The sequence below is a fragment of the Danio rerio genome, chromosome 12 (assembly GCF_049306965.1).
Source record: "Danio rerio strain Tuebingen ecotype United States chromosome 12, GRCz12tu, whole genome shotgun sequence".
In the NCBI taxonomy this organism is placed as follows: domain Eukaryota; kingdom Metazoa; phylum Chordata; class Actinopteri; order Cypriniformes; family Danionidae; genus Danio; species Danio rerio.
The window spans coordinates 255,001-282,348 of record NC_133187.1 but is presented as its reverse complement, the minus strand read 5'-3'; the positions used below and the strand labels follow the sequence as shown (position 1 = coordinate 282,348).

General features: G+C 45.0%; 1 protein-coding gene across 1 annotated transcript in view; it reads left to right on the top strand.

The window, feature by feature from the left end:
* The window catches only part of dnah9 (dynein, axonemal, heavy chain 9), a 76,444-nt gene that overhangs the window by 13,039 nt on the left and 36,057 nt on the right, over positions 1-27,348 (top strand). Inside the window, 19 exon segments of the mRNA NM_001366550.1 lie at positions 117-252; positions 364-560; positions 962-1,386; positions 1,848-2,070; positions 2,675-2,841; positions 3,418-3,925; positions 4,670-5,032; positions 6,120-6,250; positions 6,687-6,813; positions 7,241-7,393; positions 7,808-7,933; positions 9,654-9,893; positions 13,106-13,266; positions 16,520-16,676; positions 16,824-16,928; positions 20,437-20,594; positions 21,918-22,056; positions 22,992-23,279; positions 27,152-27,348. The exon segment at positions 27,152-27,348 is cut by the window's right edge and continues 14 nt beyond it. Of these exon segments, the coding sequence (NP_001353479.1) occupies positions 117-252; positions 364-560; positions 962-1,386; positions 1,848-2,070; positions 2,675-2,841; positions 3,418-3,925; positions 4,670-5,032; positions 6,120-6,250; positions 6,687-6,813; positions 7,241-7,393; positions 7,808-7,933; positions 9,654-9,893; positions 13,106-13,266; positions 16,520-16,676; positions 16,824-16,928; positions 20,437-20,594; positions 21,918-22,056; positions 22,992-23,279; positions 27,152-27,348 (4,001 nt within the window).

The window sequence follows — 27,348 nt, the reverse complement described above, 5'->3', positions numbered from 1 at the left end:
ATATTACAGTATACATTATAAAAGACAAAAAATACAGAAAAATAAGGGCACACAGCAGGTAGAGGACGAATAAGTGAAGAGTGCAGTAAGACAGAACTATTTTGTTCTTGTTACAGGAAAACTTACACCTTTTCAAAGCAGACCCGTCGTCTCCACAGTGGAAGATTTATGTGGATTATGTAGATGAAATGGTCATCGACGGCTTCTTCAATGCTATCGAGAGCACGCTCAAGTTCTTCATGGAAAATACAGGTGTGCTGCTATCTTATTTCTCATTCATCTTTAAGTTTAGTTATGAGGGTTTCTTCGGTGTGCAGAGTGATTGTCGAGCAGTAAAACAGATCCCCTGATGTCTCGATACAGATGCAGATGCTGGATTAGAGCCGCTGTTTGAGGCTCAGCTGCGCCTGCAGGTTCCTGACCTGGTGTTTCAGCCATCGCTGGAGCTCAGATCCTCAGACAGCCTCCATGAGCTGGTGGAGGGTTTGCTCAGAGACGTCTTTAAGACCTCCACTCTGGTGCCACGTCTGGCCAAGCACAGCGGCTTCCCAGACTATCAGGTACTGATGCCAAAAAACAGAGAATGGAGCGCACACACAGGTGTTCTGGTGCTGATGTTTATATGGATAAAAAATAAGATTAAAGTCTCATGCTTGTGCTGCAGATTAATATGATCTATTTAACTGGGTAACAGACTGCTTATATGATAACATTTATAAAGAGTTTAGGTGATAAAGCATCTGAGGGCGGTCTGATTTATTTATCTTCAGTCCAATATTTGGTACATGATATGTGACCCTAGACCACAACACCAGTCATGAGTGACAATTCTTTATACCAATATAAATGCACCAATAATGATCAAGCTTTGATGTATGCTGTGTCCGGATTAAAAATCTGGAGATTCAAAAATCTAAACAAGAAACACTTCAATAAGTGTATTGTGGTCTTACTTCATCAGGATGATATGGAGGACATGGAGGAGCTGGTGCAGACCCGTCAGCATGTGATGCAGCGAGTGAAGAGGATCATGATGAAGTGCTGCGAGTACCGGAACTCTCTGGAGCGCTACGCTTACCTGTACGTGGACGACCGCAAAGAGTTCATGCGTCAGTTCCTGCTGTACGGCCATGTGCTGACGAGCCAGGAGATCGAGGAGCACGCTGAACACGGCGTCCCAGAATCCCCTCCGACTCTAGAGCGCTTCCGGCAGCAGGTAGACTCCTACGAGCGTCTGTATGAGGAGCTGCAGCGGATGGAGCCTGTGATGGTGTTCGAGCGCTGGATGAGGGTGGACGCTCGCGCCTTCAAGAGCGCGCTGCTCAACACCGTCAAGAAGTGGAGCTTGATGTTCAAACAGCACCTCATCGACCACGTCACTAACAGGTAGAACACTGTGGGCATAAGCGGAGCTCGTTTAAAGGGTTAGTTCACTCCAAAACTTTAAGATTCTGTCATTATTCAATTACTCTCCCTCTTGCTATTTCAATCTCCCGAGTGCATTGATCATGGAACTTTCTGGAATTTTGTTGAATATTAAAAGGTTTATTTCAGACATTAAAGGTCAGGGAATTTTAGGTTTGTGTTGTGCAAGTCTCAAGTGCTAACCCTGGGCACGTCTCAATTCTCAATGACAGAAGTGTACTTTTTTGGGTGAACTAACCCTTTAAAGGTCCAGAGAAGTTCTTTGAAATGTGCGTTTAATTATTGGATGTTTGGCGTAATCTGAACTGAAACATGAAGAGGAGGGTGAGGAAACAGTAGCCCCTCCCCTTTTTACAAAACAGCCAATAGCATGTTGTTCTGTCAATGCGAGTGGTTGGTGTGATGTGTGATGTGTGTTTCAGTCTGTCTGACCTGGAGGAGTTCATCCGGCTGACTGAGGCCGGTCTGGGGCAGAAGGTGGAGGAGGGTGACTATAGAGGACTGGTGGAGATCATGGGTTTCCTGATGGCGGTGAAGGAGAGACAGAGCAGCACGGATGAGATGTTTGAGCCTCTGCAGCAAACCATTGACCTGCTCAAGACTTACGAGCAGGAGCTGCCGGATGTAGTCTACAAACAGCTGGAGGTCAGTTCATGCTGATCAACACATGATGTTCCCAAAGGCACAGTTCACCAAATAATGAGCATTCTGTCGTCTTTTCCTCATCTTCCAATGGTGCCAAACCTGTTTGAGTTTCTTCTGTTTCACTTTCTTTTATTAAACACAAAGAAAGCTACTTTGAAAAATGCCGGAAACCTGTAGCCGTTGACTTCCATAGTATTTTTTTCAATAGAAAAAAGAAACTCATATAGGTTTGAACTCACTTAGAGAGTAATAGTGAGTACATTTGAATATTTGGGGGAATCGTTCCTTTAAAAACCAACAGAGAGTAGGCTTGAATTTCTATAGGATTGTGTAGCAAGCATCTAATGGACGCTACTCTATCCCATAATGCTTATTTAATTTAATTTAATTTTACTATAAACATTAAGTATAGTTGTATTTTGCCTATATATACCCATCCTGGAAGCTATATTATTATTATAAAATATTTCATATTTCACATAATCATCACATTTATACTACTATAAGGTCTGGATACTGTATGTGTACACTGAATGTATACTGTATTGTGTATTTGTGTGTGTGTGTGTGTGTGTGTGTGTGTGTGTGTGTGTTTGATGGCCAGGTGCTGCCGGAGAAGTGGAACAACATGAAGAAGCAGGCGGTGCAGGTGAAGCAGCATGTGGCTCCGCTGCAGGCCGCAGAGGTGGCTAACCTGCGCAGGAGATGTGCTGCGTTCGACGTGGAGCAACACACCTTCAGGGAGACCTTCCGCAAGAAACACTTCTTTAGGTGCTGCACATCTCTATGCTTTATGCAGAACACACTGATGCACAGTCATAGAACAGAAAACCACTCGATCACTGAGGCTAACTCAAGCCCAAAAACATGCCGTCTATGCCAAATAGTGTGAGTTCCACATTGAACTAGGTTGAAGTGTGTATTCCAGTTATCCGGATGCTCTGTAGACAATGGCTAATATTACCCACAATACTTTTTGCTTTGGATGTGAATTCATTCAGAACTACAAACACAGGTAAACACAAACTACACACATGCTGGGTCTATGAAGTGGAGAGGCTTTGGTAAATAGCTTTGACTGATTACAAATAAATATACATTTTTGCAGTACTGTGACGGATGGGTTTAGGGTTTGGGTAGGGGTAGATTATTGGGAAATTTAATACATTTTATCTTCTGGTCGCAACCATATCCAATCAGGTAACAACCCTCTAACAATAATGGAAAGGTGGCTAACCCACATTAGGGAAGTTTGAAAATGTATTCACTCAGTTGTACATACTTTGTAGTCTGTAGTGTAAGCAGGTTTGTGTCATTGTTGTGATCAGTTGGTTTGTTTGTGTTCAGGTTTGACAGTGTAAATGTGCACGAGCAGCTGGACACAACGCACACACAGATCCAGGAGCTGGAGAGTCTGATGGCGGGCCTCACGGAGTCGGCCAATCTGTTTGAGGTGGGCGTGCCGGACTACAGGCAGCTGAAGCAGTGCCGCAGGGAGCTGCCGCTGCTGAAGGAGCTGTGGGACCAGGCGCTGGCGGTGCGCTCCTGTCTGGAGGCCTGGCAGAGGACGCCCTGGAGCCAGATCAACGTGGACGACATGGAGACGGAGTGCAAGCGATTCTCCAAGGAGCTGCGGCTGCTGGATAAAGAGGCACGGGCGTGGGACGTGTTCAATGGGCTGGACGGGATGGTGAAGAACACACTGACGTCACTGAGAGCGGTGGCAGAGCTGCAGAATCCGGCCATCCGCCCGCGCCACTGGCAGCAACTGATGGCAGCCACTGGAGTGCAGTTCACCATGGACCAGGACACCACCCTCGCAGACCTGCTGCGCCTCAACCTGCACCACTTCGAGGTAGCCCCACAGCCTCTTATTAACAATGCCGTGAACTTACAGTAAACAATCAGTCAGCTTTAGGGATATCTATTAGCTAGTGTGCTCCAAAACAGTGACGATATTCACATTTAGGAGATATAAACCTGATATAAACATCCAAAGCTTGCAGTTGGTCTCTTCCGCTCGAATAGGCCAACCATTTCTTTACTTCAGTTTCTCCCAATCAAATGCTCTCTAGTGTCTAACAAACCCCGCCCCCTTCTTCTTATTGGCTGTTCATTTGAGCTATAAAGCTAATGAAGCCTCTCATCGAGCGCTGTCATGAACACCACTGCAAATACAGTGTTAATGTTCTTTAAAAACACTCTAAAAGTTTCTATAATAAAGGATTATTGACAGTATTTTGCAGTGCACATGATATCAGTATAGTGCACGTTCATTATCACCATATATTGATGGTATATTATATCATGATATGATTTGTGTACTGTTACACATTAAAGCAATTCACAAACAAATGACTAGACGTTCAGTGACAACAGCGATTCAGATTATAAAAGAAATAACAACACTAACAGATTTTTCAAAGAATGCATACAGCTGGGAGGAAGTGAAGTTCCTTGCTGATCAGGTCATTTTCAGTGTGTCCTCATACACAGTAATGGGGCCCGTATACAGTATACATATAACAATGTGCAGATGTAATGGAAGTTGTGCAATAACTAATTGTTATTAGTAATATGGGCATATGTCCACCTGTAGGAGGAGGTGCGGGGCATCGTGGACCGTGCGGTGAAGGAGATGGGCATGGAGAAGGTGCTGGGCGAGCTGGACGCCACCTGGACCAGCATGAGCTTTGAGTTCGAGGCTCACCCGCGGACGCAGGTTCCTCTGCTGAAGTCCAGCGAGGAGCTGATCGAGACGCTGGAGGACAACCAGGTGCAGCTGCAGAACCTGATGTCCTCCAAGTACATCTCCTTCTTCCTGGAGGAGGTGTCGTCATGGCAACGCAAGCTGTCCGTCACCGACTCCGTCATCTCCATCTGGTTCGAGGTGCAGAGGACCTGGTGTCACCTGGAGAGCATCTTCATCGGCTCTGACGACATCCGCTCACAGCTGCCAGAGGTGCCTTCTCATGTTATTCATTTCTTTTTGAAGAGTAGGCTCATCTTCATCTTTCCTCACGATATACAGTGTTATCACAGCATCACTCACATGCAAATATTTACCTGGAAGCACACCTCATTGGAAAAGCGGACTTTTGCGATGTGCAATATTTCAGCTGTTAATATATAGGGAATGTCCGAGCACTCCTCTAGCCTGTACATGTTGAAGGATGAGGCTGCGGAGGGTTTTGTTGATTGTTTAATATGTGCAGTGGCTTTTAAAAGCAAGTCTGTGTCGGAGTGAAGTTTTCATATTCAGAAAAGCTCTCCAACCGATCTTAAACAGACTGATAATAATGAATATAATAGATAACGATGACGCTATAATAGAACAGTGATACTATAATCAGGTAGTATAGAGTGTCATAAACCCTCCAGAGGAGAGGGAAGAGCAGAAAATGAAATAGCAACAGCAGTGTAAATCACATTACTCCCCTGGAAGCACATTTATAGCAGAGAATATGAGAATAATGCTCACCATACATTAGAGAAACTATGGACAGCTCTAAATGAATATTTAATCTTTTCCAAATGCAGGAATAACATCAGATCCTGAAGCAGAGCGATGCTTTAGCAGGATTAGGGGATTTCTGATGGAATGGAGCAATCATGTTCAGTGGTGTTTGAGTCTGCATTCATCACTCATTTATAATGTCTAAAGACTAAATCTCTGCATTCTCACAGTTTTTTAGTCTGGATTAGATGAAAAATATATTTACCTGTTTATTTCAGCATCATTAAATGAATGAATCAGAATTATAGCTAATAAAATAGCAGTTTTCTAGGGAAGTGTTGTCTTGTACTATATGTTTTGCGCTCTAATAGTCTGCAGTGTGTAAATGTGGAGCAGACGTGTGAGACGCAGTAGATCTGAGCATCTTGTCCTGCCCTGCGGCTCTGCGCTACACATGGAGATGTCCAGCGTCTGCTTCTGGCTGAAATCATTTGGATAATTACAGCACACGCCTGTGGCCAGACACACAGATGTGCTGCTGAGAGCTTTCTGTCCTAATGAAGTTTTCTTTCCCTCATGAACGTCTCTGCAGGACTCCAAGCGCTTCGAAGGGATTGATGGAGATTTCAGAGAACTGACGCTCGATGCCAGACAAACACCCAACGTTGTGGAGGCCACCAATAAACCAGGCCTGTACAGCAAGCTGGAGGACATCCAGAGCAGGTGTGCAGATATCTGTGTGTTTGATTATCTCACCGTCCTCTCAGGTGCAGGACAAATGAACAGCTCACATCTATGGTCTTTCCCAGTACTGGGTTGCAGCTGGAAGGGCATCCGCTGTGTAAAACATATGCTGGAATAGTCGGCAGTTCATTCCGCTGTGGTGACCCCTGATTAACAAAGGGACTGAGCTGAAGGAGAATGAATGAGTGAAGAACTTCCTCAGATTTCAACTGTGCTTTATGACACACACACACACACACACACACACACACACACACACACACACAGATGATATCTCATTTACACTCATGAATATTCATCAATGAGGCTGAACTTTAAGAAAAGTTAACTTTCAGAACGCTCCTTCAGGAAGCACATGTGAGCGTTAGCGTGTCCCATGATGCTCTGCTGTGATGTGTTCCTGCTGTTCCTGCAGGCTGGCCCTCTGTGAGAAAGCTCTGTCTGAATATCTGGACACCAAACGCTTGGCCTTCCCTCGCTTCTACTTCATCTCCTCCGCTGACCTGCTCGACATCCTGTCCAGCGGCACCGACCCGCACCAGGTACACACACACTCACGCCGGCACACCCCGGCTGCTGACCCGATGGTGCATTTTCACCAAATGCTGCCTGTTATCTTGAAAATGTCCAGGGTTAGGACGATTCTAAGGGCCCATACATTTAGGAGGCCCCCAGAGACATCAAATCCACAGGGCAATATGAAGATATGTGTGCCTTAATGAAGAGAAATCACTCTCATGCTGTGTGTGTGTGTGTGTGTGTGTGTGTGTGTGTGTGTGTGTTCTTTATTGTTGTTTTTCCTCAGCCTTGCTCTTACACTATTGGACATATTTTAGATTTCTTAAGGGAGGTTTAGTGCCGCTTGATGGCGCTGTAGCTCACTGCTGCTCCTCTGTCTGGGAGGCAGAGTGCTAGTTTTCTGAATGTCAGATCAGGACAGAGCTGTGAGCCGTGCTCTTCCTCCCGCAGGTTCAGAAGCATCTGTCCAAGTTGTTTGACAATATGGCCAAGCTGCAGTTCCAGGCGGGCGAGGACGGCGGGCTCCAGAAGACCGCTCTGGGCATGTTCAGCAAAGAGGACGAGCACGTGCCCTTCAGCCACGCCTGCGACTGCACCGGACAGGTTCACACACACATTACCCACAGTGCACTGCAGACCAAACCTGTGATAGTGACACACACTGATCACTGATGAGCTTATTCAGAAGAGCAGTGCTGCTAGCAATAAAATTAATGGAACATATATTCATTTAAAGTGTTGATCATAAACGAGTGTCAGATCTCTGTTACAGTCATATACGCTGCTCAGAACCAGATCTGTGCATATCCATTAGATCAGTCAGTAGCAGAGACAGAACTGATCTAACACACACTGAAGATCACAGTACAGACTGCACCACACACACATTCATATAGCAGTGAGACATATTCATATACAATCAACATGAAAACATCACATTTTGTGGTTTGTAAATTTGTAAAATGGGTTATATTAGGTGTACCTGTGCAGAATGTTAGCATCTGTTACTGTTTCCAGGTTGAAGTGTGGCTGAACCGTGTTATGGACAGTATGAGAGCCACTGTGCGTCATGAGATGACCGAAGCCGTCGCTGCCTATGAGGAGAAACCCAGAGAACAGTGGCTGTTTGACTACCCGGCTCAGGTACTGAACACACACACACACACACACATATACTGTACACTCACACACACACACGCACACATATACTGTACACTCACACACACACACGCACACATATACTGTACACACACACACACACACACAGTGATGCTGATGATTGTCCAGCAGTGATGCCGCCGCATTACTCTGTGAATGAGCGAGTGAAGGATTAGGGAGATTCTGCTGTTTCCAGCTCACTCATCAGCTCAGATCAGCCAAATCTGCAGCAGTGACAGTCTCCCTGCAGCTTCACTAACTGAATGATTAAATCGGCCTCTTCTGTTGTGGAGGTTTGCTTTGTCTGCCACTCGTCATTAAAGCGTCGGCTCAATGAATTCCTCTAATTCCTGAATTAGCACTGATTTGAAGAGTTCTTTGTAACTCGAGTGAAAAATGTCAGGGTGAATGAGGAGCGTAATGAAGAACACAAGAGGAGATGACTGAATACAACACACAGCGCGCTCAGCATTTACACTGTTATTATTTCCTTTGATGAATTAAAGCATCACATTAATCACATTAATGCAGCCACATCAACACATTTGTCAGCCCAGGGAAGCACAGTTATATGATGTGTTTGTGTTTTAGTAATAATAGATTATGAAATTATTTTCTGTAATTGGTGAACTATGATTTGTATAGATGTATAGAAGCTAGATTAACTATATATACTGGGTAAGAGCAGTTCCAGCATTTTACAGTAAAAACTTAAAACATAAACGTACAGAGAAAGGGCGACACAGTGGCTCAATGGTTAGTACTGAGGCCTTACAGCAAGAAGGTCGCTGGTTTGAGTCTTGGCTGGGTCAGTTGGTGTTTCTGTGTGGAGTTTGCATGTTCTCCCGTGTTGGCGTGGGTTTCCCTATGTGTGTGAATGAGTGTATGGGTGTTTTCCAGTACTGGGTTGCAGCTGAAAGAGTATTAGGTATGTAAAATATATGCTGGAATAGTTGTCGGTTCAGTCCGCTGTGGCGACCCTAATGAATTTAGGAACTGAGCCGAAGGAGAATGAAATGCACAGAGAAAGTAAATGTGAACAGTATAATATTGAAACATGTTTATATCTCCAAAACAACTAACCTCAGAGTAATGCCATCAGAAAAAGATCAATCTGTCAACATATTTTATTTTTTAATCTAAAAAATATTAACAACTTCTCTTCTGCGTTATAGACGTGACCAAAAAAGTCTTGGAGTTTACAGTCTATAGCATACTTTGAAGAAATTCTGTCAATTAAACTGCACAACCCAAAGGAAATACTGCTCATCAAGAGGATAAGTCAGTACACACACATCCTTCATTTATTGAACACTTTTGCATTAATGAGGGAAAAGCTTCATTGTGGACGTGACTGATGTGAAATTGGCTCGTGTGTGACTATAACATATAATAGTCTGGAAACCCTGACAGAGTGGTTATTGAGTATTTTTAGAGTGCTGTAAAACACAAACCTACACACACAACCCAGAAAGGCTTTCAATATTTGATGAAAGCTTTATTTATTTTTTCATGGCGAGGTTGACATTTGCATGGAATTGCTCGTAAGTGTTTAAAATGTAAGCTCATCTTGGCATTTCCATTATGTTTTTTTTTGCAATAATCCACAATGCACAGAGATATATGTGTGTGGAAAGTTAATGCGTGTCTTTCAGGTGAGTGTAGTTGATGGATCCAGCCTGCTGATGTGTCTGTGTTCCTCCAGGTGGCGCTGACCTGCACTCAGATCTGGTGGACCACTGATGTGGGCATGGCCTTCTCCAGGCTGGAGGAGGGATATGAGAACGCCATGAAGGAGTACTATAAGAAGCAGGTGAACCAGCTGAACACACTCATCACCATGCTGATCGGCCAGCTGACACCCGGAGACCGGCAGAAGGTCATGACCATCTGCACCATCGACGTGCACGCCAGAGACGTGGTGGACAAGATCATCACACAGAAGGTGCTCAGAATCTTCTCATTCACCTGTCCTGTGTTCAACTGCATCCCAGCATCCAGATCAGTGTGTGCACATGCACAGTAGCCACAGCACAGCATCTGCAGTGTTGAGTTCTGATTACAGCTGACCTGGAGCACAGTGAATGCTGGTTATCAGTTACGTGTGTCACCTGCAAGAACTGTGAGAGTTTTTGTCCTTTGTCTAGTTTAAGTATCTAGAAATTGTAAAATCAAGAAGCATTTCCTAGACATATTGAGTTTAAAGAAATAATAAGCCGATATTTATCTGTTTATTTCCTGAAAACCAGCAAAATGATCTGACAGTAGGGTAGAGTCATGTATCTTATTTTTTCTTTTTGACTTTTGATTATTTATCTTTCCTCATTGGCAGATTATTCTGCTAATTTTAAAGGAAAAAACACTTAATTTTGGCTTATTATTTCTAAAGACATGACAATATTTTGTGCTTGTCTAGAAAATGCTTCTTGATTTAAAAATCTGTAGATATTCAGACTAGAATCTCGACAAAATCTCTGAGCAATAACAGCATTCATTTCAGTGTTTTAAGGCCTGTGGCTGTGTGTGTGTGTCAATGGAGTTTAAAGCATTCAGGAACAAGAAAATGAGCTCTTTATAACTTAAACAAAGATTAATTGCATTTAATTATGTATACAATGAAGACTATACTGTGGTAATTTTACATCTGATGATTCAATTTGTGCACATGAACACTGTTAGACTCTCCAGAAGAGCACAACACACGGATTATTTCAGTTTTATTCTTGCTGTTTGCTATTTATTATTTATTGTAATTTGTTTGTGATATTTTATTCATTATCATCTTCCCTGCAGAGCTATCCAAATGAAGGAATTCTGTGCAAACAGAGCTATTTAGGTGGTCTGGTGAAGTCATATTCACAGTGCAGTTTATATCTCTGAAAAACAAAGTATCGCTATGGCAGATGTCTTCTTCCGTATCGAGCAGCCCTAGTCGAGTGTTTATCATCTTACTGTCATGCATTAGGGAAGATCCGCTCTGTCTCCTCTGCTCCAGCTCATATTATGGGCTCAGTTGAGGACATTGTGGTTTAGCAGAACTGGAGTCACTTTAACGCTGTTTGACCTCTGCTGATGGTGCTGTTTTAGGAGAAATGCCTCTTAAAGCATGTACTTTACTGTGAAGAACAGATCATACTTGAACAAATCCTACAGAGGAGTGTGTGAGCTGTGGCGCCAACTGCTTCCTCATTAATGGGTCGTTCTGTTGCTTAGTTACAGCACCTGTCAATCATCCTGTCACATCATCCACACTCTCTCATATTTAATTTCCTCTTGTGTTATTGTGAATGCAGCAGCGGGTTAATCTGACACTCAGCAGAGAAACCTCCTCAGTGTTTGCACAATTACACATTCACTCTAATAATCTTTATACAAGTCATTATCAATTCACAGTGTTGTTTCTGATGAAATATAATGTGTCAGGCCAGAAAATCAACATTTTCCATTAGTTGAAATACTAATTAATATAAGCAAAGTAATCTGCCAACGGGGGAGTAAAATAATCAGGTTTTTTATTTGGACAGAAGATGATTCTGCTCACCACATTGGCAGATTATTCTGCTTGTTTCTGCCTGGAATAACTCTCTTCATTTTGACTCAGTATTTCTGCAAACAACACTTTATTTTCTGCTCGTCTTGGAAATGCTTCTCATTAAGAATGCTTGATAATTGTACTAGATACAAGACACATATCAAAGCATTGTTTGCAGTGCAGAAAGTAAAGGTGAGGTGTTTCTCACACAGATTAGAGTAATGCAGCTGCCGGTCTGTGAGTTACAGAGACGTCACGCTGCTGTGCTCTTACTGCTGTCATTCTGCCATCTCAAACCACAGATTACTCAGTCAATACACCTGCAGCACACTTATTTCATTCATTCATTCATTCATTCATTCATTCATTCATTCATTCATTCATTTTCCTTTGGCTTAGTCTCTATTTTAGGGGTCACCACAGCGGAATGAACCACTAACTATTCCAGCATGTGTTTTACACAGAGCATACCCTTCCAGCTGCAACCCAGTATGTTTCATCTTTCATCCCTTTTTTATGTTTAAAAAAATAATAATCCTAAATATATTAAAAAAGAAGCAGTGAAATCTGAGCCGAGCTGCTTCTGAAATGTGAAGTTTGAGGCGGAACAAGCCATTATGAGATATGAAGAAGTGTTTTCAGACGTGTGTGTTGAATCTCCAGCAGTGTGTGTGTGTGTGTGTGTGTGTGTGTGTGTGTGTGTGTGTGTGTGTGTGTGTGTGTGTGTGTGTGTTTGTGCGAGCGCACTGGCGACAGCAGCGTGAGGAGTGTGAAAGTCCTTCAGGCGCCTCATGAGAGAATGTTCACACACACACACACACACACACACACACTCTCTGCATGACGAAAGCTGGAGTGTGTGATTGCTCATATTAGCCTGAGCTTCAGCAGAACAGCAGACCTAATGAAAGAGTTTCAGCTCTGCTGTGATGCATCGATCAACTCAAGGTCATCCACCCTGCTGTCAGACTTACTAATATTTCACACGTGTTGTTGAACAGAGAAAACACTTTTACACATAACACACTTAATAACTCACTTCCAATAACTCATGTCTTTTGGGTCTGATGGCAGTGCATAATATATATATATATATATATATATATATATACACTTATTTTCCAAGACACTAGTGTTCAGCTTACAGTGACATGTAAAGGCTTCACTAGGGTAATTAGGGTAAAGTTAGGGTAATTAGGCAAGTCATTGTATAACAGTGGTTTGTTCTGGAGACAATCCAACACTAATATTGCTGAAGGGGTGAATAATATTGAGCTTAACATGAGATCAAAACTAAAACTGCTTAAAACTGCTTTATTCTAGCCCAAATAAAACAAACAAGACTTTCTCCAGAAGAACAAATATTAGAGGAAACACTGAGAACAACTGCTGAATCTGAGAAACATCATGAGGGGAACACTGGAGAAAGACTAGCAATGTGACAGGAGGGGGAATAATTTGAGTTGAGCTGTATATTTGCCTAATCCTTTGTGTGTGTGTGTGTGTGTGTGTGTGTGTGTGTGTGTGTGTGTGTGTGTGTGTGTGTGTGTGTGTGTGTGTGTGTGTGTGTGTGTGTATGTGCGTGCGTGCGTGTGCGTGTGTGTGTGTGTGTGTGTGTGTGTCAGGTGGAGAACTCTCAGGCATTCTTGTGGCTGTCTCAGCTGCGGCACCGCTGGGGCGACCGAGAGAAACACTGCTTCGCCAACATCTGTGATGCTCAGTTCCTCTACTCATACGAGTATCTGGGAAACACTCCTCGCCTGGTCATCACACCGCTCACAGACAGGTCTGAGTACACACACACACTGCACTGCACTGACAGACTACACCCCTAGTGTCGGTCACACTGAAGTCTCATTATACAGTCAAGCCTGAAACAGGAGTGTATGTCCAGTAAACCAAGAGGCTGTATTCTCTGAGCGCTCACTGTGGAGAACTGAATGACTAAATGCAAACAATAAACAGAAATATAAAGGCCGACATGATTGAGGGAAACCTGGAGAGATCCACGGATATGAAGGGAAATCTTTTAGTCAAATATTGCATCAATAATTAATCAAATGTTTGACCTCAGATTGGATCAGAATGTCGCTCATTCAGAGATGATCAGGTCTCCTTTATAAACCTGGCGTACGCACAAACAGGGTGTAAGTGTGTGTGTGTGTGTGTGTGTGTGTGTGTGTGTGTGTGTGTGTGTGTGTGTGTGTGTGTGTGTGTGTGTGTGTGTGTGTGTGTGTGTGTGTGTGTGTGTGTGTGTGTGCAACTTCCCCTGCAAAAGTTTTGATCCAGTTTAAACCTGGCGAGAGAGTGTGTGCTGCAGTTACATATTGACCTCAGATACTGACTTAACTGAATGACTTTAAATCAGAATATAAGGCATGATCATTAATAAAGCGGGCTGTATTCTGGCGGACGCTCACCTTCTGCTCCAAGTTTTAAGAGTGAGCTCCAGCACGGCTCTGCATTGGAGATGAAGGAATCCGCTCTGTCGCTTGTTGTTTGTCGTGTGCAAAAAAAGAAAAGCTGAGCCCTTCAGACGGCCTTCACACACAGCTCTGAACGCATAACAAAGCAGATCCGCTCCTGTTTGATGGTCAGATTAATGGCAGAGCAGCTTCCGGAGCATATGGAGAGTGTGAGCTCTGCTGACCGACACTCATTCACTGACAACACTCAACACAGATGGCTGCATTCAGATACGGCACACACACACACACACACACACACACACACACACACACACACACACACACACACTCAGCAGACGCTGCTTATTTTAGGCTCTTTATAACTTAAAGTTGGTTTCTGTAAATACCCCACTCAACACTTTGCTCAGTTCATTAATGAAAACTGTGCTGGAACTTTTGCAAACTAATCACAAACTGTAGACTCTGTCATCATCTGTATTAGTGAACAGGACATCCTGTGTTCATAGTGCTGTTTAATAGTTGGGGGATAGCATGACTCTTTTACTCTTTCTGCTTTCCTCACACTCAAGACGTTGTAAACTTATGAGGAGTGACTGTACATGTTGGCTGAACGGCGTCTTTAAAATAAATATTATTGTTTCTTCATTAAGAGTGCAGTAACCTGACCAAAAGTGTCAGTAAAGTCATGATGAAAGATCTCAGCTTCAAATAATGCTGAACTGTCCATTAATCATCCAATCCTGCAAAACAAGAGTGATGCAGTTTCCATCAAATGTTCCTGCAGTGATGATGAGAATCACAGAGTAGCCCCTCCCCTTTAAAGAAACAGCCAATAGCCTGTTGTTTTCTCACAGCTCTGCCAGTAGAGTGGTTGAGCTCAAGCGCATCAAACGAACAGCCAATGAGAAGTGTCTTGAAGGGGGCGGGGCCAACATTAGAGCAGAGCATGTGATTGGTTATGATGTGATGAGAAACTGAAGTATGAGGTGACGTGAATAAAACTGTTGGTCCATTTAGGTGGAAGTGACAAACCACGAGCTTTACATGTTCATATCAGGTTTACATCACTGTTTTGCAGCACACAAGATCCTAAAAATGAATGAATACTGATACTAGCGTCTGAAGCACATTATTTTGATTTCATGGCACTTTTAAAGATCCAGACTGAGCTGTTTAATTGAGGGATGTTGATTTAGGAGCGTTCCCTGTTGGTGTAAATGACAAAGCAGGCCGTCATCACCTGTTAAACACACACTGCCCTCTGCAGGACTGTACTGGGGTACACCGAGTCCTTCATTCTCCTCACAGGTCATCATTCATGAGCATTTACAGGGCTGTGATAGAGCTGTTTGCTCACTATAGCAGACACACACAGCCCTTTCCGGATAATTACAGGCAGTTTTTCAGTTTCAGAAAGAGAAGTTATAGCATTAGCTGTAATGTGCCGTAATGCTGCGCTATGTGAACGCAGAAGGAAGATTGCGCATTCACGTCTAGAACATGCTGATGTGAGACATCTACTTTAGCCAATCAGAACGGACGCATTCACGTCCGCGCGGTTTATGAAAATAAAAGCCTTTGAATATGTTTCCAGACACATTTAGCGGCTAGGTGTTAGTCAGATGACATATCTGTGTTCCTTCTTAAAGAAAAATGGGTAAATAACTATGGATTACGTTAAGCCGTTGTTTGTTTACCATTAAGCGCTGCTTCCTTCAGTTGCTTGACGCGTCGCGTATGCACCTGAAGCAGCCGGTAAGCTGCAGCACACGCACACATATGAAGATCTCCACATGTGAAAGTGTTCCTCCATATGCTTTCATCCAAGCTGTCCACAACGCTGATCCATCCACAGAGTTAGTCAAACGTTCACAGACACGAGCGCAGCCGTTTACAGCTCATTCCTGGTAAATGAAGTCAGAATTTTGGAATGGATGTGTGAACGGTCTATTCTGGAAAAATTTCATAACGTCCTCGCCTCTGTGATCAGCACTTTAATGAATTTACCGGTAAATTTCCCGGTATTACTGTGTGAAAGGGGCTATTACCTCAGTTAGTCTGTATTACACTCCACTTATTACACAGCTGTCAGGAATACTGGATTATGATTGGTCAGTCGTGACATTCCAAGGCGTGTTATTCCCAGATAACCACCACTGAATAACACACACTCATCTGGGAACCGAGAGTTATCTTGATCGTCAGGGAATATGTTCATCTACATGCTTACATCCACATTCCTATCTATCACAGTCATCTGTGTGTGTGTGTGTGTGTGTGTGTGTGTGTCTCCATCTAGTGTCAGAGTAATGCGCAGGTTAGTGTATACTCCATCAGCTGTTTCTGTCAGCTTTGTGTTTAATTAAAGAGTTCATAAACTATTACAGCTCAGAACTCAGAGCTATGCTTTTCGTGTAGTTTGTATGTTTAGTGTCCAGTATCAGTGTAATAATCAGGATAAAGCACATCCAGGCGGTTGTTATCTCAGAATAAACCCTTCAGTCCTCCACAGCAGCTGCTGATGAACCTGTCTGGCTTTATGCTGAGAGATCACCCTGCTGATCTGCTGGATCTCTGACATACAGTGTGTGTCTGCTGTGTGTCCCGCAGGTGCTACATCACTCTGACCCAGTCTCTGCATCTGGTGATGAGTGGAGCTCCAGCCGGACCTGCCGGCACAGGCAAAACCGAGACCACCAAAGACCTGGGCCGAGCGCTCGGCATTATGGTCTACGTCTTCAACTGCTCCGAGCAGATGGACTACAAGGTGACAGAATATCAGCGGCCTTAACATTTAGCATTGGCTTGTTTATGAGCTGTGGTGTCAGCGAGGCGAAGACCGTGAGCTCTGTTTATTTCACACACTGCTGTTCTCTGCGCTCACGACGCTCTCGCTCGCTCGCTTGTGTTTCAGTCGTGTGGAAACATCTACAAAGGTCTGGCGCAGACGGGAGCGTGGGGCTGCTTCGATGAGTTCAACCGCATCTCTGTGGAGGTGCTGTCTGTGGTGGCGGTGCAGGTGACGACACACACACACACACACACACACACTCAACTCATTTCCCTCACATACAGTATAGACACACACACACACACACACAAACACACACACACACACTTTCTCTCTCTCTCTCTCACACACACACACACACACACACTCAGAGTCTGTCAGGCAGCCAGCAGGCGTCAGGATCCCAGCATGAGGAAACAGTGTGTGTAAACTGCAGCGTTTATGATTCAGTCTGATCTGAGATCTGTCACAGCGCCTCATGACACACACACACCTGCTGTCGGCCATTCAGAGTTCGCTCAGGCAGACGGGATTGGCTCTCGCAGGCCGTTATGCTAATGATGATGATGATGATTGGGCTGATTATGAAGCGCTCGGATGCGCAGCTGCTCTTTATGCTCAGAGCTGTTTGTTGTCATACAGTGTGTGTTGCTTTAATGGCCACACACACACACACACACTCACACACACACACAGGAGAGAGAGAGAGACGCGTCTGAAATGTCAAGCGCTGGAAGGTGTTTCTCTCCTGTGATAAAAAATGAATCACCTCTCCTTCCCTTCTGTAGTGTGTCTGAGAGCGGCTGTCACCCAGAACAATCTACAGAGAGTGCGAGCGCAGCGATGATAGCGAGCGTTTGTCTGACAGCCTGACAGGAAGAGCTGCCGTTTATACAGGAGCAGCTTTCACACTCTCAGTCTCACGCTACACTTCAGGAGACTGCTCTGGAGAGAGAGAAACACTTCTGATATGAGCTGGAGGATTCAGAGAGCTAATGCATTTCTAGACAATAATGAAGTCTGCACATACATTAGAGCAGGAGTCACCAATCTCGGTCCCGGAGGGCCGCTGTCCCTCCAGGGTTTATCTCCAACTTGCCTCGACACTCCTGCCTGGCTGTTTCAAGTATACCCAGGAAGATCTTGATTAGCTTGTTCAGGTGTGTTTGATTAGGGTTGGAGTTAAAATCTGCAGGACACCAGACCTCCAGGAACAGGTTTGATGACCCCTGCACTACAGTGCCCCAAATCGCATACTTGAGCACTGTTCTGTCCCATTGGGTAGTATGAGTAGTGGTGCACTCGCACTCAAATAATCATTCATTCATTCTCCTTCAGTTTAGTCCCTTTATTCATCAGGGGTCACCACAGCGGAATGAACCGCCAACTATTCCAGCATAGTTTTTTCACAGCGGATGCCCGTCCAGCTGCAACCCAGCACTGTTTTTAGTGTAGTTGATCAGTTCCCTTATAGCGCATGTGTTTGGACTGTGGGGGAAACCGGAGCACCTGGAGGAAACCCACACCAACACGGGGAGAACATGCAAACTCCACACAGAAACACCAACTGACCCAGCCGGGACTCAAACCAGAGACCTTCTTGCTGTGAGGCCACAATGTTAACCACTGAGCCACCGTGCCGCCCTAATGAAATATATTTTTTTATTTTAAAAACACCAGTGCACTGTAAATACCCGGATGATGCACTCATCACCTGATAAAACAGGTGTGGAGTGTTAGGCAAAGTCTCCCAAAGTCTGGGAGGAGCTACTGATTAAGGGGAGTGGCTACTTGTGAAGGGGAGGAGCTATCTTCATTGAGGATGGATTACTTTATTTATTTTGGGTTGTGAAATTCTCCTTCATTAGTGATTATGCCAGCTGATGCTGAATACGGTGATACTCCTGACAGGAACTATTTGGTAGTTTGGTCTTTTATTTCGCTAGTTTTAGTTCTATATAATAGAACATTGAAAAGAAAATAAGAGGTATTTATATGAAACTAGAGTTTGATTATCTGAAAATATCTTCATGTTGTGCAGATAAATGGAAGATGAATGGGTTTGGAATGAAATGAGAGTGAGTGAATGATGACTGATGTCTATTTGTCATTTCCTAACCCTGCTTCAGCTGACTTCATCTCTTTATCTGTCTGTGAGAGCTGCTGCTGTCAGGATGGATACACAGATACACACATTCACAATGACAGACAGCACTGTAGAAGACTTATAACTCACTGTGTAGTTCACCACAATGCCTGTACATCAGCCAACAGCTCCCCTCGTGTGATTGTAAAGCACTTTTGCGTTATGGCCACACAATGAGAGCAGCTTGGACATTCTGCTGAGCGTCTGCTTTTGTGTTCTGTCAGCTGGCATTAGTATGATAATAAAAGCAGAAGGAATGCTGATCTTTGAGTCCGACTGAGCCTTTGAGGCTGACTGGAGAACCGCTGCTCTAGAACAGTGTGTTGGGGATGTGTGTGTGTGCGCAGCGTGGGCTCGGGGTCACGTAAGGCCACGGCGGAGGAAAGCTTCATCTCTTATTCCATCAGCGCTCAGCAGAATCTGACTCATGGTCCGTCTGTGTTTATCTGCTGCTGGCCTGAACACCGTCATCACACACACGCACGCACACACACACACACACACACACACACACACACGCTGCCAGACAGGTTAACTGTTAGCTGTCATGCCATAATCCAATTAGGTCTGATTTGGATTGTGGCTTGATCAAATATTCCATTACAGCAGAGCTCGCTGTGAGCCTCATTCTGCTGTGAGTCTCAGCTCTTCTGAGCGCTGGCACACATGAGGACATCCAGTCTGATTATTTCATCAGGCTCTCTGCAGGAAATGAAGGAGCGAGGCTTTTAAACATGTTTGTGTCCTGCTGAGACACTGTGCCTCTGCTGTGCTGTGGGTTCTTCACTGTAAACCCCCGCTAGTTAAAGAGCACACTACTCAGGGCCCTTGTTTCTTCTAAGATACTTACAATGAAAAGAACTAATCAAACCAAACTGAACAAATCAATCAATCAATCAATCAATCAATCAATCAATCAATCAATCAGTCTGTCTCTCTGTCTGTCAATTAATTAACCAACCAACCAATCAAGATTCTTTTCTGTGTAATATGTATATGCCTATAGAAAGGGCACACACACACACACACACACACACACACACTTGTAAAGTGTGATAAATCTTTCTGCTCTCTCCATGTCTGTGATGATGTTACTGTATATTTTCTCCGTGTACACCGGAAGCAGTCAGCTGTTTGACATCTCTGAATATTCATTCTGTCTGATTCATGAGCCGGGCCAAAAGAAAAGTCCCCACGAGGTCAGAACTGTGGGTTCTGTTATGTGTGTAATATGTGTGTCGACTGAAGTAATGAGGTCACAGGTGTGCCTTTGCTGAATTATTGACAACAGCTCAGCCAATCAGAATCCAGAGCTGTCTGATTGATAATGCATACATCCTCAGTGTGCTTTCAGACCTGCATGCGTTAACATCATCACTGCCGTCTGTCCGCCATTACGGCTCTGCAGATGCTGATCGGTGCTGATCCGTCCCAGCGAGAATCACTGTTTTCTCCTGTGCTGTTATTTGTGTTGATTTATTCTCATTGGCTCTTATGGGCAGGTGACACACATACACACACACACACACACGCCCACACACACACACTCTGTTCCATTTACATTTATATAGCGGTTGTCTGATCCCGCAGGTCAAAAGCATCCAGGATGCCATTCGGGACAAGAAGCAGCGCTTTAACTTCATGGGCGAGGACGTGTGTCTGGTGCCGTCGGTGGGCATCTTCATCACCATGAACCCCGGGTACGCCGGCAGAACGGAGCTTCCGGAAAACCTCAAGGCTCTGTTCAGGTGCGCTCGGGCTTTACATGTCATTAGGTGCTGTTTGGAATTTCCACATCTGAGACTGAGCAGCACCGGGCAGAGCTGCACCGCTGTACCGTCTGCTCATCAGCTCATGCCAGGCTGACCGGCTCCGCTCTAGTCATGCTCTACACTACACTATCAGCAGTGCTGCTCTTGTTTGTGTGTTGTTTAAGGAGCTGTTATGATTGTAAATGATGTATTGAGGACGTATAATAACTGTTGCACATCAGTATAGTCAATGCTGGAGATATGCATATAAATATACACACATTCTATGTTTGGGAAGAGACATTAGTGATCTCATTAGTGGGTATCTCTGGTGTTAGGGTATCCATGGGCCCCCACAGCAACCCATCGCTGGGCCCCTAAATTGCCAGGGCCCTGTGCACTCTGTCACCCCACTTACTACACCCCTGTACATATGTACACACACACACACACACACACACACACACACACACACACACACAGAGTTTTCATCCATCAGGGTAGATATTAATATTACGGTGAGGGTAACTGCTGCTGATCTCTGATCAGTAAGTGCGACTCTACAGCTCCAGGTATTGATGGACAGCTGTGGTGTGTCTGCTCTCAGGCCTGAGGTGTGTGTTTGGGTTATTTATGCTCTCCTGCGCTCCCGCTGAAAACACACACAGGTTTTAGACCTTTAACAGGCTGTGCTGATGTAGAGCAGGGGTCACCGATCTCGTTCCTGGAGGTCCTGGAGGTCCGGTGCCCTGCAGGGTTTATCTCCAACTCGCCTCAACACTCCTGCCTGGGTGTTTCAGTATACCTGTGAGAGCTTGATTAGCTGTTTCAGGTGTGTTTGATAAGGGTGGAGTTAAACTCTGCAGGACACCGGCCCTCCAGGAACAGGTTTGATGACCCCTGTTGTAGAACATCGTTATAAAGCCCATGAAGAGCAAACACAGCCCGGTCTGATCATCTGATCTGCAATCAGTCATTGCTGCAGAACCCACCCAGACCTGCAGCGTCTGCGTCTCTATGCAGAGGAGTCATTACGAATGCATGTGGGCGGGGCTTGATTGTGTCCTTTGGGAATTGATTGGTTGTTGGTGGTTTGCTATTGGTGGATCTCATGTGAGTGACAGGTAGACTCCACCCCATTTAAGTAAACACCAATCAGAGAAGAGCTGAGAAGCTGAGAGTTATTTAGATTCATGATTACCACAAATATTCATTTAAATGACTGATAATCAACTCTGCAGGAGCACACGCTGACATCAGAACGGCATGTCAAACATTGTGTGTTAATGTGTGTGTGTGTTTCTGCATGTGTGTGTGTAGGCCGTGTGCAATGGTGGTCCCGGACTTCGAGCTGATCTGTGAGATTATGCTGGTGGCCGAGGGCTTCATCGAGGCTCGACTGCTGGCCAGGAAGTTCATCACTCTCTATCAGCTGTGCAAAGAGCTGCTCTCCAAACAGGTGCACACACACACACACACACACACACACACACACACACACACACACTCAGGCTGTAGCAGGAGTCGCAGTGCAGCGCTGCAGAGATGATCATCTGTCAGCTGTTCGTGTTGTGTAGTAAAGTGCTGTCAGTCTGCAGCTCCACACATCTCAGATATCCCAGTCACAGCTCCACATCTCAGGCTTCACAGTCACGGCGTTGCTGGAATATTGGAGAGTTTAAAGGCTCGTTCCAGACCCTGACATTGAGAGAATGACAGTACAGATACAGTCAAGCCTGAGCTTATTCATATGCTGGCAGATTGTGACGTCCACTGCTGCTCAGCTCAGCGTTTCTCAATGATGCCTCTTCTACATCATCTTCATGTCTATAGTGGGAAGCCGGTGTCATTCCCGCGTGAAGAAAGCTGTGTTAAGCTGCCTGGGTCAACTTGCTGCTTGAATAAAAATAACTTTAAGTCAGAATTTTGCCAGAGGTATGAATTATTTTAGACTTGACTGTGTAAATATTTATAAAAAGGACTTTATATTGGTGACAAAGTCAATGTCAGCACTCCTGAAGCTGATGAGGGCATGAGGAAAACTCAGCATGTGAAAAAGTGCAGAAGCAGAAGAAGCAGTCCATACCTGCTCAATAATCTCCTGAATATAGATGTAATGTTTTCATCTCAGCCTGTGTCAGACCTCTGTGTGCGGGATTGCTTGTTCCCTCTTTATAGTTTTCAGTATTGGTGTGGTTTATTGGCTTGATTATGGCTCTTCTCATGGTTTGTCTTTTTCTCTGTGCCGTTTTATTTCTTTCAAATATAGAAAAACAACCAATATACCACCAATACCAATACCAGCGCGCGTGTGTGTGTGTGTGTGTGTGTTTATGTGTGTGTGTGTTTATGTGTGTGTGTGTGTGTGTGTGTGTGTGTGTGTGTGTGTCTCAGGATCACTATGACTGGGGTCTGCGGGCCATCAAGTCCGTGCTGGTTGTTGCCGGATCTCTGAAGCGAGGAGACCCGGGCCGAGCGGAGGACCAGGTGCTGATGCGGGCGCTGCGAGACTTCAACGTGCCCAAGATCGTGACCGATGACATGCCTGTCTTCATGGGGCTGATCGGAGACCTGTTCCCCGCCCTGGACGTGCCCCGCAAGAGAGACATGGACTTTGAGAAGCTGGTGCGGCAGTCGGTGCTGGAGCTCAAACTGCAGGCCGAGGACAACTTTGTGCTGAAGGTGAGCTGAGCTGACACCTGTGAGGCAGCACACCTGTCACACACACACACACACACAGTACTGCTCAGCACAAGGTCAGACAACAGTATAATGCAGATATACAAATAAACATAAAACACTTAAAGGTGCCCTATAATGGAAATCTGGGTTTACCAGGGCATAGTAGAGTAATAAGAGATCAGTGTATGGAAACAGGCACACTGTGAGCCTCACACACCACTGTCTCCTCATTCTCATGTAAACCCCCGGTGGACAACGAGGGGATTTTACTGCAAAATGCAGGATATACAGATTACACATGTTTTCATCTCCACTCACACTGAGGTGTACGGTGTGTTCACACTCACGCTGAGGTGTACGGTGTGTTCTTACTCGAGCAGAGGTGTACGGTGTGTTCACACTCACGCTGAGGTGTACGGTGTGTTCACACTCACACTGAGGTGTACGGTGTGTTCTTACTCGAGCAGAGGTGTACGGTGTGTTCACACTCACGCTGAGGTGTACGGTGTGTTCACACTCACACTGAGGTGTACGGTGTGTTCACACTCACACTGAGGTGTACGGTGTGTTCTTACTCGAGCAGAGGTGTACGGTGTGTTCACACTCACGCTGAGGTGTACGGTGTGTTCACACTCACACTGAGGTGTACGGTGTGTTCACACTCACACTGAGGTGTACGGTGTGTTCTTACTCGAGCAGAGGTGTACGGTGTGTTCACACTCACGCTGAGGTGTACGGTGTGTTCACACTCACACTGAGGTGTACGGTGTGTTCACACTCACACTGAGGTGTACGGTGTGTTCACACTCACGCTGAGGTGTACGGTGTGTTCACACTCACACTGAGGTGTACGGTGTGTTCTTACTCGAGCAGAGGTGTACGGTGTGTTCACACTCACACTGAGGTGTACGGTGTGTTCACACTCACACTGAGGTGTACGGTGTGTTCACACTCACACTGAGGTGTACGGTGTGTTCACACTCACACTGAGGTGTACGGTGTGTTCACACTCACGCTGAGGTGTACGGTGTGTTCTTACTCGAGCAGAGGTGTACGGTGTGTTCACACTCACACTGAGGTGTACGGTGTGTTCACACTCACACTGAGGTGTACGGTGTGTTCACACTCACACTGAGGTGTACGGTGTGTTCACACTCACGCTGAGGTGTACGGTGTGTTCACACTCACACTGAGGTGTACGGTGTGTTCACACTCACGCTGAGGTGTACGGTGTGTTCTTACTCGAGCAGAGGTGTACGGTGTGTTCACACTCACACTGAGGTGTACGGTGTGTTCACACTCACACTGAGGTGTACGGTGTGTTCACACTCACACTGAGGTGTACGGTGTGTTCACACTCACGCTGAGGTGTACGGTGTGTTCACACTCACGCTGAGGTGTACGGTGTGTTCACACTCACGCTGAGGTGTACGGTGTGTTCACACTCACGCTGAGGTGTACGGTGTGTTCTTACTCGAGCAGAGGTGTACGGTGTGTTCACACTCACACTGAGGTGTACGGTGTGTTCACACTCACGCTGAGGTGTACGGTGTGTTCACACTCACGCTGAGGTGTACGGTGTGTTCACACTCACGCTGAGGTGTACGGTGTGTTCACACTCACGCTGAGGTTTACGGTGTGTTCACACTCACGCTGAGGTGTACGGTGTGTTGAGTTACTTTTGTTAAATGATGGTGTTTAGTGTGAAATCTGATGCGTATGCCCCAACAAACATGTGTAGACTGCTGAATCATCTCAGTCTTTATTTTTATATACAGTTGAATTATTAGACTGCTTTTTTTTTTTATTTCTGTTTAACAGAGAGCAGATTTTTTCAACACATTTGTAATCATAATAGTGTTAATAACTCATTCCTAATAATGGATTTATTTTCTCTTTACCACGATGACAGTAAATAATATTAGACTAGATATTCTTCAAGACACTTCTATACAGCTTAAAGTGACATTTAAAGGCCTAGCTGGGTTAATTAGGGTAATTAGGCAGGTTAGGGTAAATAGGCAAGTTATTGTATGATGATGGTTTGTTCTGTAGACTATTGAGAAAAATATAGCTTAAAGGGGCGAATAATATTGTCCCTAAAATGGTGTTTAAAAAATTAAAAACTGCTTTTATTCTAGCCGAAATAAAACAAATACAATTTTCTCCAGAAGGAAATTATCAGTATTATCAGACACACTGTGAACATTTCCCTGCTCTGTTAAACATCATTTGGAAAATATTTTAAAAAGAAGAAAAGAATATGAAGGGGGCGAATAATCCTGACTTCAGCTGTGTGTATATATAGTTAAGGCACAGCCATTTGCCCTCGTGTGAAATTTTAGTTTTCAAATATTTCCTGTGATGTTCAACATTTCGGATCATAACAGTGTTAATAACTCCTCTCTAATAACTGATTCTTTTCTCTTCATCATGAATATGCACAGAACATTAGACTGGATATTTCTCCAGTATTCAGCTGAAGTGTGTGTTACGCCCCGCTTGATTGAGTCGCAACAGTAAACAGCTCAAACAACAAAAGGATCAATAAGCAGCTAATATATTACACATAGAGCTGATAGAACAACTAATCAAGCAAAACAAACAGACGTCTAGAGTAAATAAAGAAGATAAAAACCTAAGATACAATCACAACTAACTTTAACTACAGGAGACAAATAATGCAAAACCAGACCATACGGTTACAGAATGAGAGAGATGGTGTTGAGTAGCGTGGTGTGTGTGCAGTGTGTGTGCAGTGTGGTGTGTGTGTAGTGTGGTGTGTGTGCAGTGTATGTGCAGTGTGTTTGCAGTGTGTGTGCAGTGTGTGTGCAGTGCAGTGTGTGTGCAGTGTGGTGTGTGTGCAGTGTGTGTGCAGTGTGGTGTGTGTGGTGTGTTGGAGCTCTGAGTAATATTAAAGCAGAGCAGGATGTTTTGAGTGATGATGGGAATCTGCTGTGTTTGATTGCGCTCAGAGCCTCCAGAGAGCTGTTCAGTGTGTGTGTGTGTGTGTGTGTGTGTGTTTGACTGCTTTATGGGGGAAATTGTACATCTGCAGGCTCACTGTGTGTGTACAGTGAAATGAAAGCGGGGGTGACCTTTGACCTCTCGTCAGTGGATGATTGACAGGCGCTCTGATGGATGCCACACACACACACACACACACATTTCCTCAGATTGAGCTGTTGTGCGCTCCACATTACGCTCCTCCTGAGCTGTGTGTGTGTTGCGGCAGATGGACATTAGTGTCAGACGCCTGAAGCGGATCTATACGGCAGAAGCACAGAGCGCAGGAATTACAGCGTAATGGAGGAGCGCAGGGGAAATAACTGCAATCTCACCAGGGTCAGAGACTGTGTGTGTGTGTGTGTGTTTCTGCTGCTGCACACACCCTGGAGACCCATGCAGACACGTCCAGCTCCAGCACACTGCCACAACATCAGTCCTGAGAGACGGACATAATGCAGCCAGAACCCCCTGACAACCACTGCACCAACACCAGCAGCACAACCACAACACGCGCGTGTGTGTGTTAGCCGTGTGTGTGTGTGTGTGTTAGCTGTTTGTGTGTGTTAGCCGTGTGTGTGTGTGTTAGCCATGTGTGTGTGAGTGTGTATTAAAAATGTGAGACTGTGTTGTGTGCATGTTTTTGTCTATGTGGGTGTGTGTGTCTCTGCGTGAGTGTGTTTGTGTGTATATCTGTGTGTGTGCACATCTGTGTGTGTCTGTCAGTGTGTGTATTCAGTTCCTGTAATTAGCTGTTTTTACTATATTAAATAAAATACTATGGAGAGTCCTCATGAACTACCAATACCAGTGTGTGTGTGTGTGTGTGTGTGTGTGTGTGTGTGTGTGTGTGTGTGTGTGATCAGGTGGTGCAGCTGGAGGAGCTGCTGGCGGTCCGGCACTCAGTGTTTGTGGTGGGCAACGCCGGCACCGGGAAGTCGCAGGTCCTAAAGTCTCTGCACAGAACCTACCAGAACATGCAGCGGCGGGCCGTGTGGAGCGACCTCAACCCGAAGGCCGTGACCAACGACGAGCTGTTCGGCATCATCAACCCCGCCACACG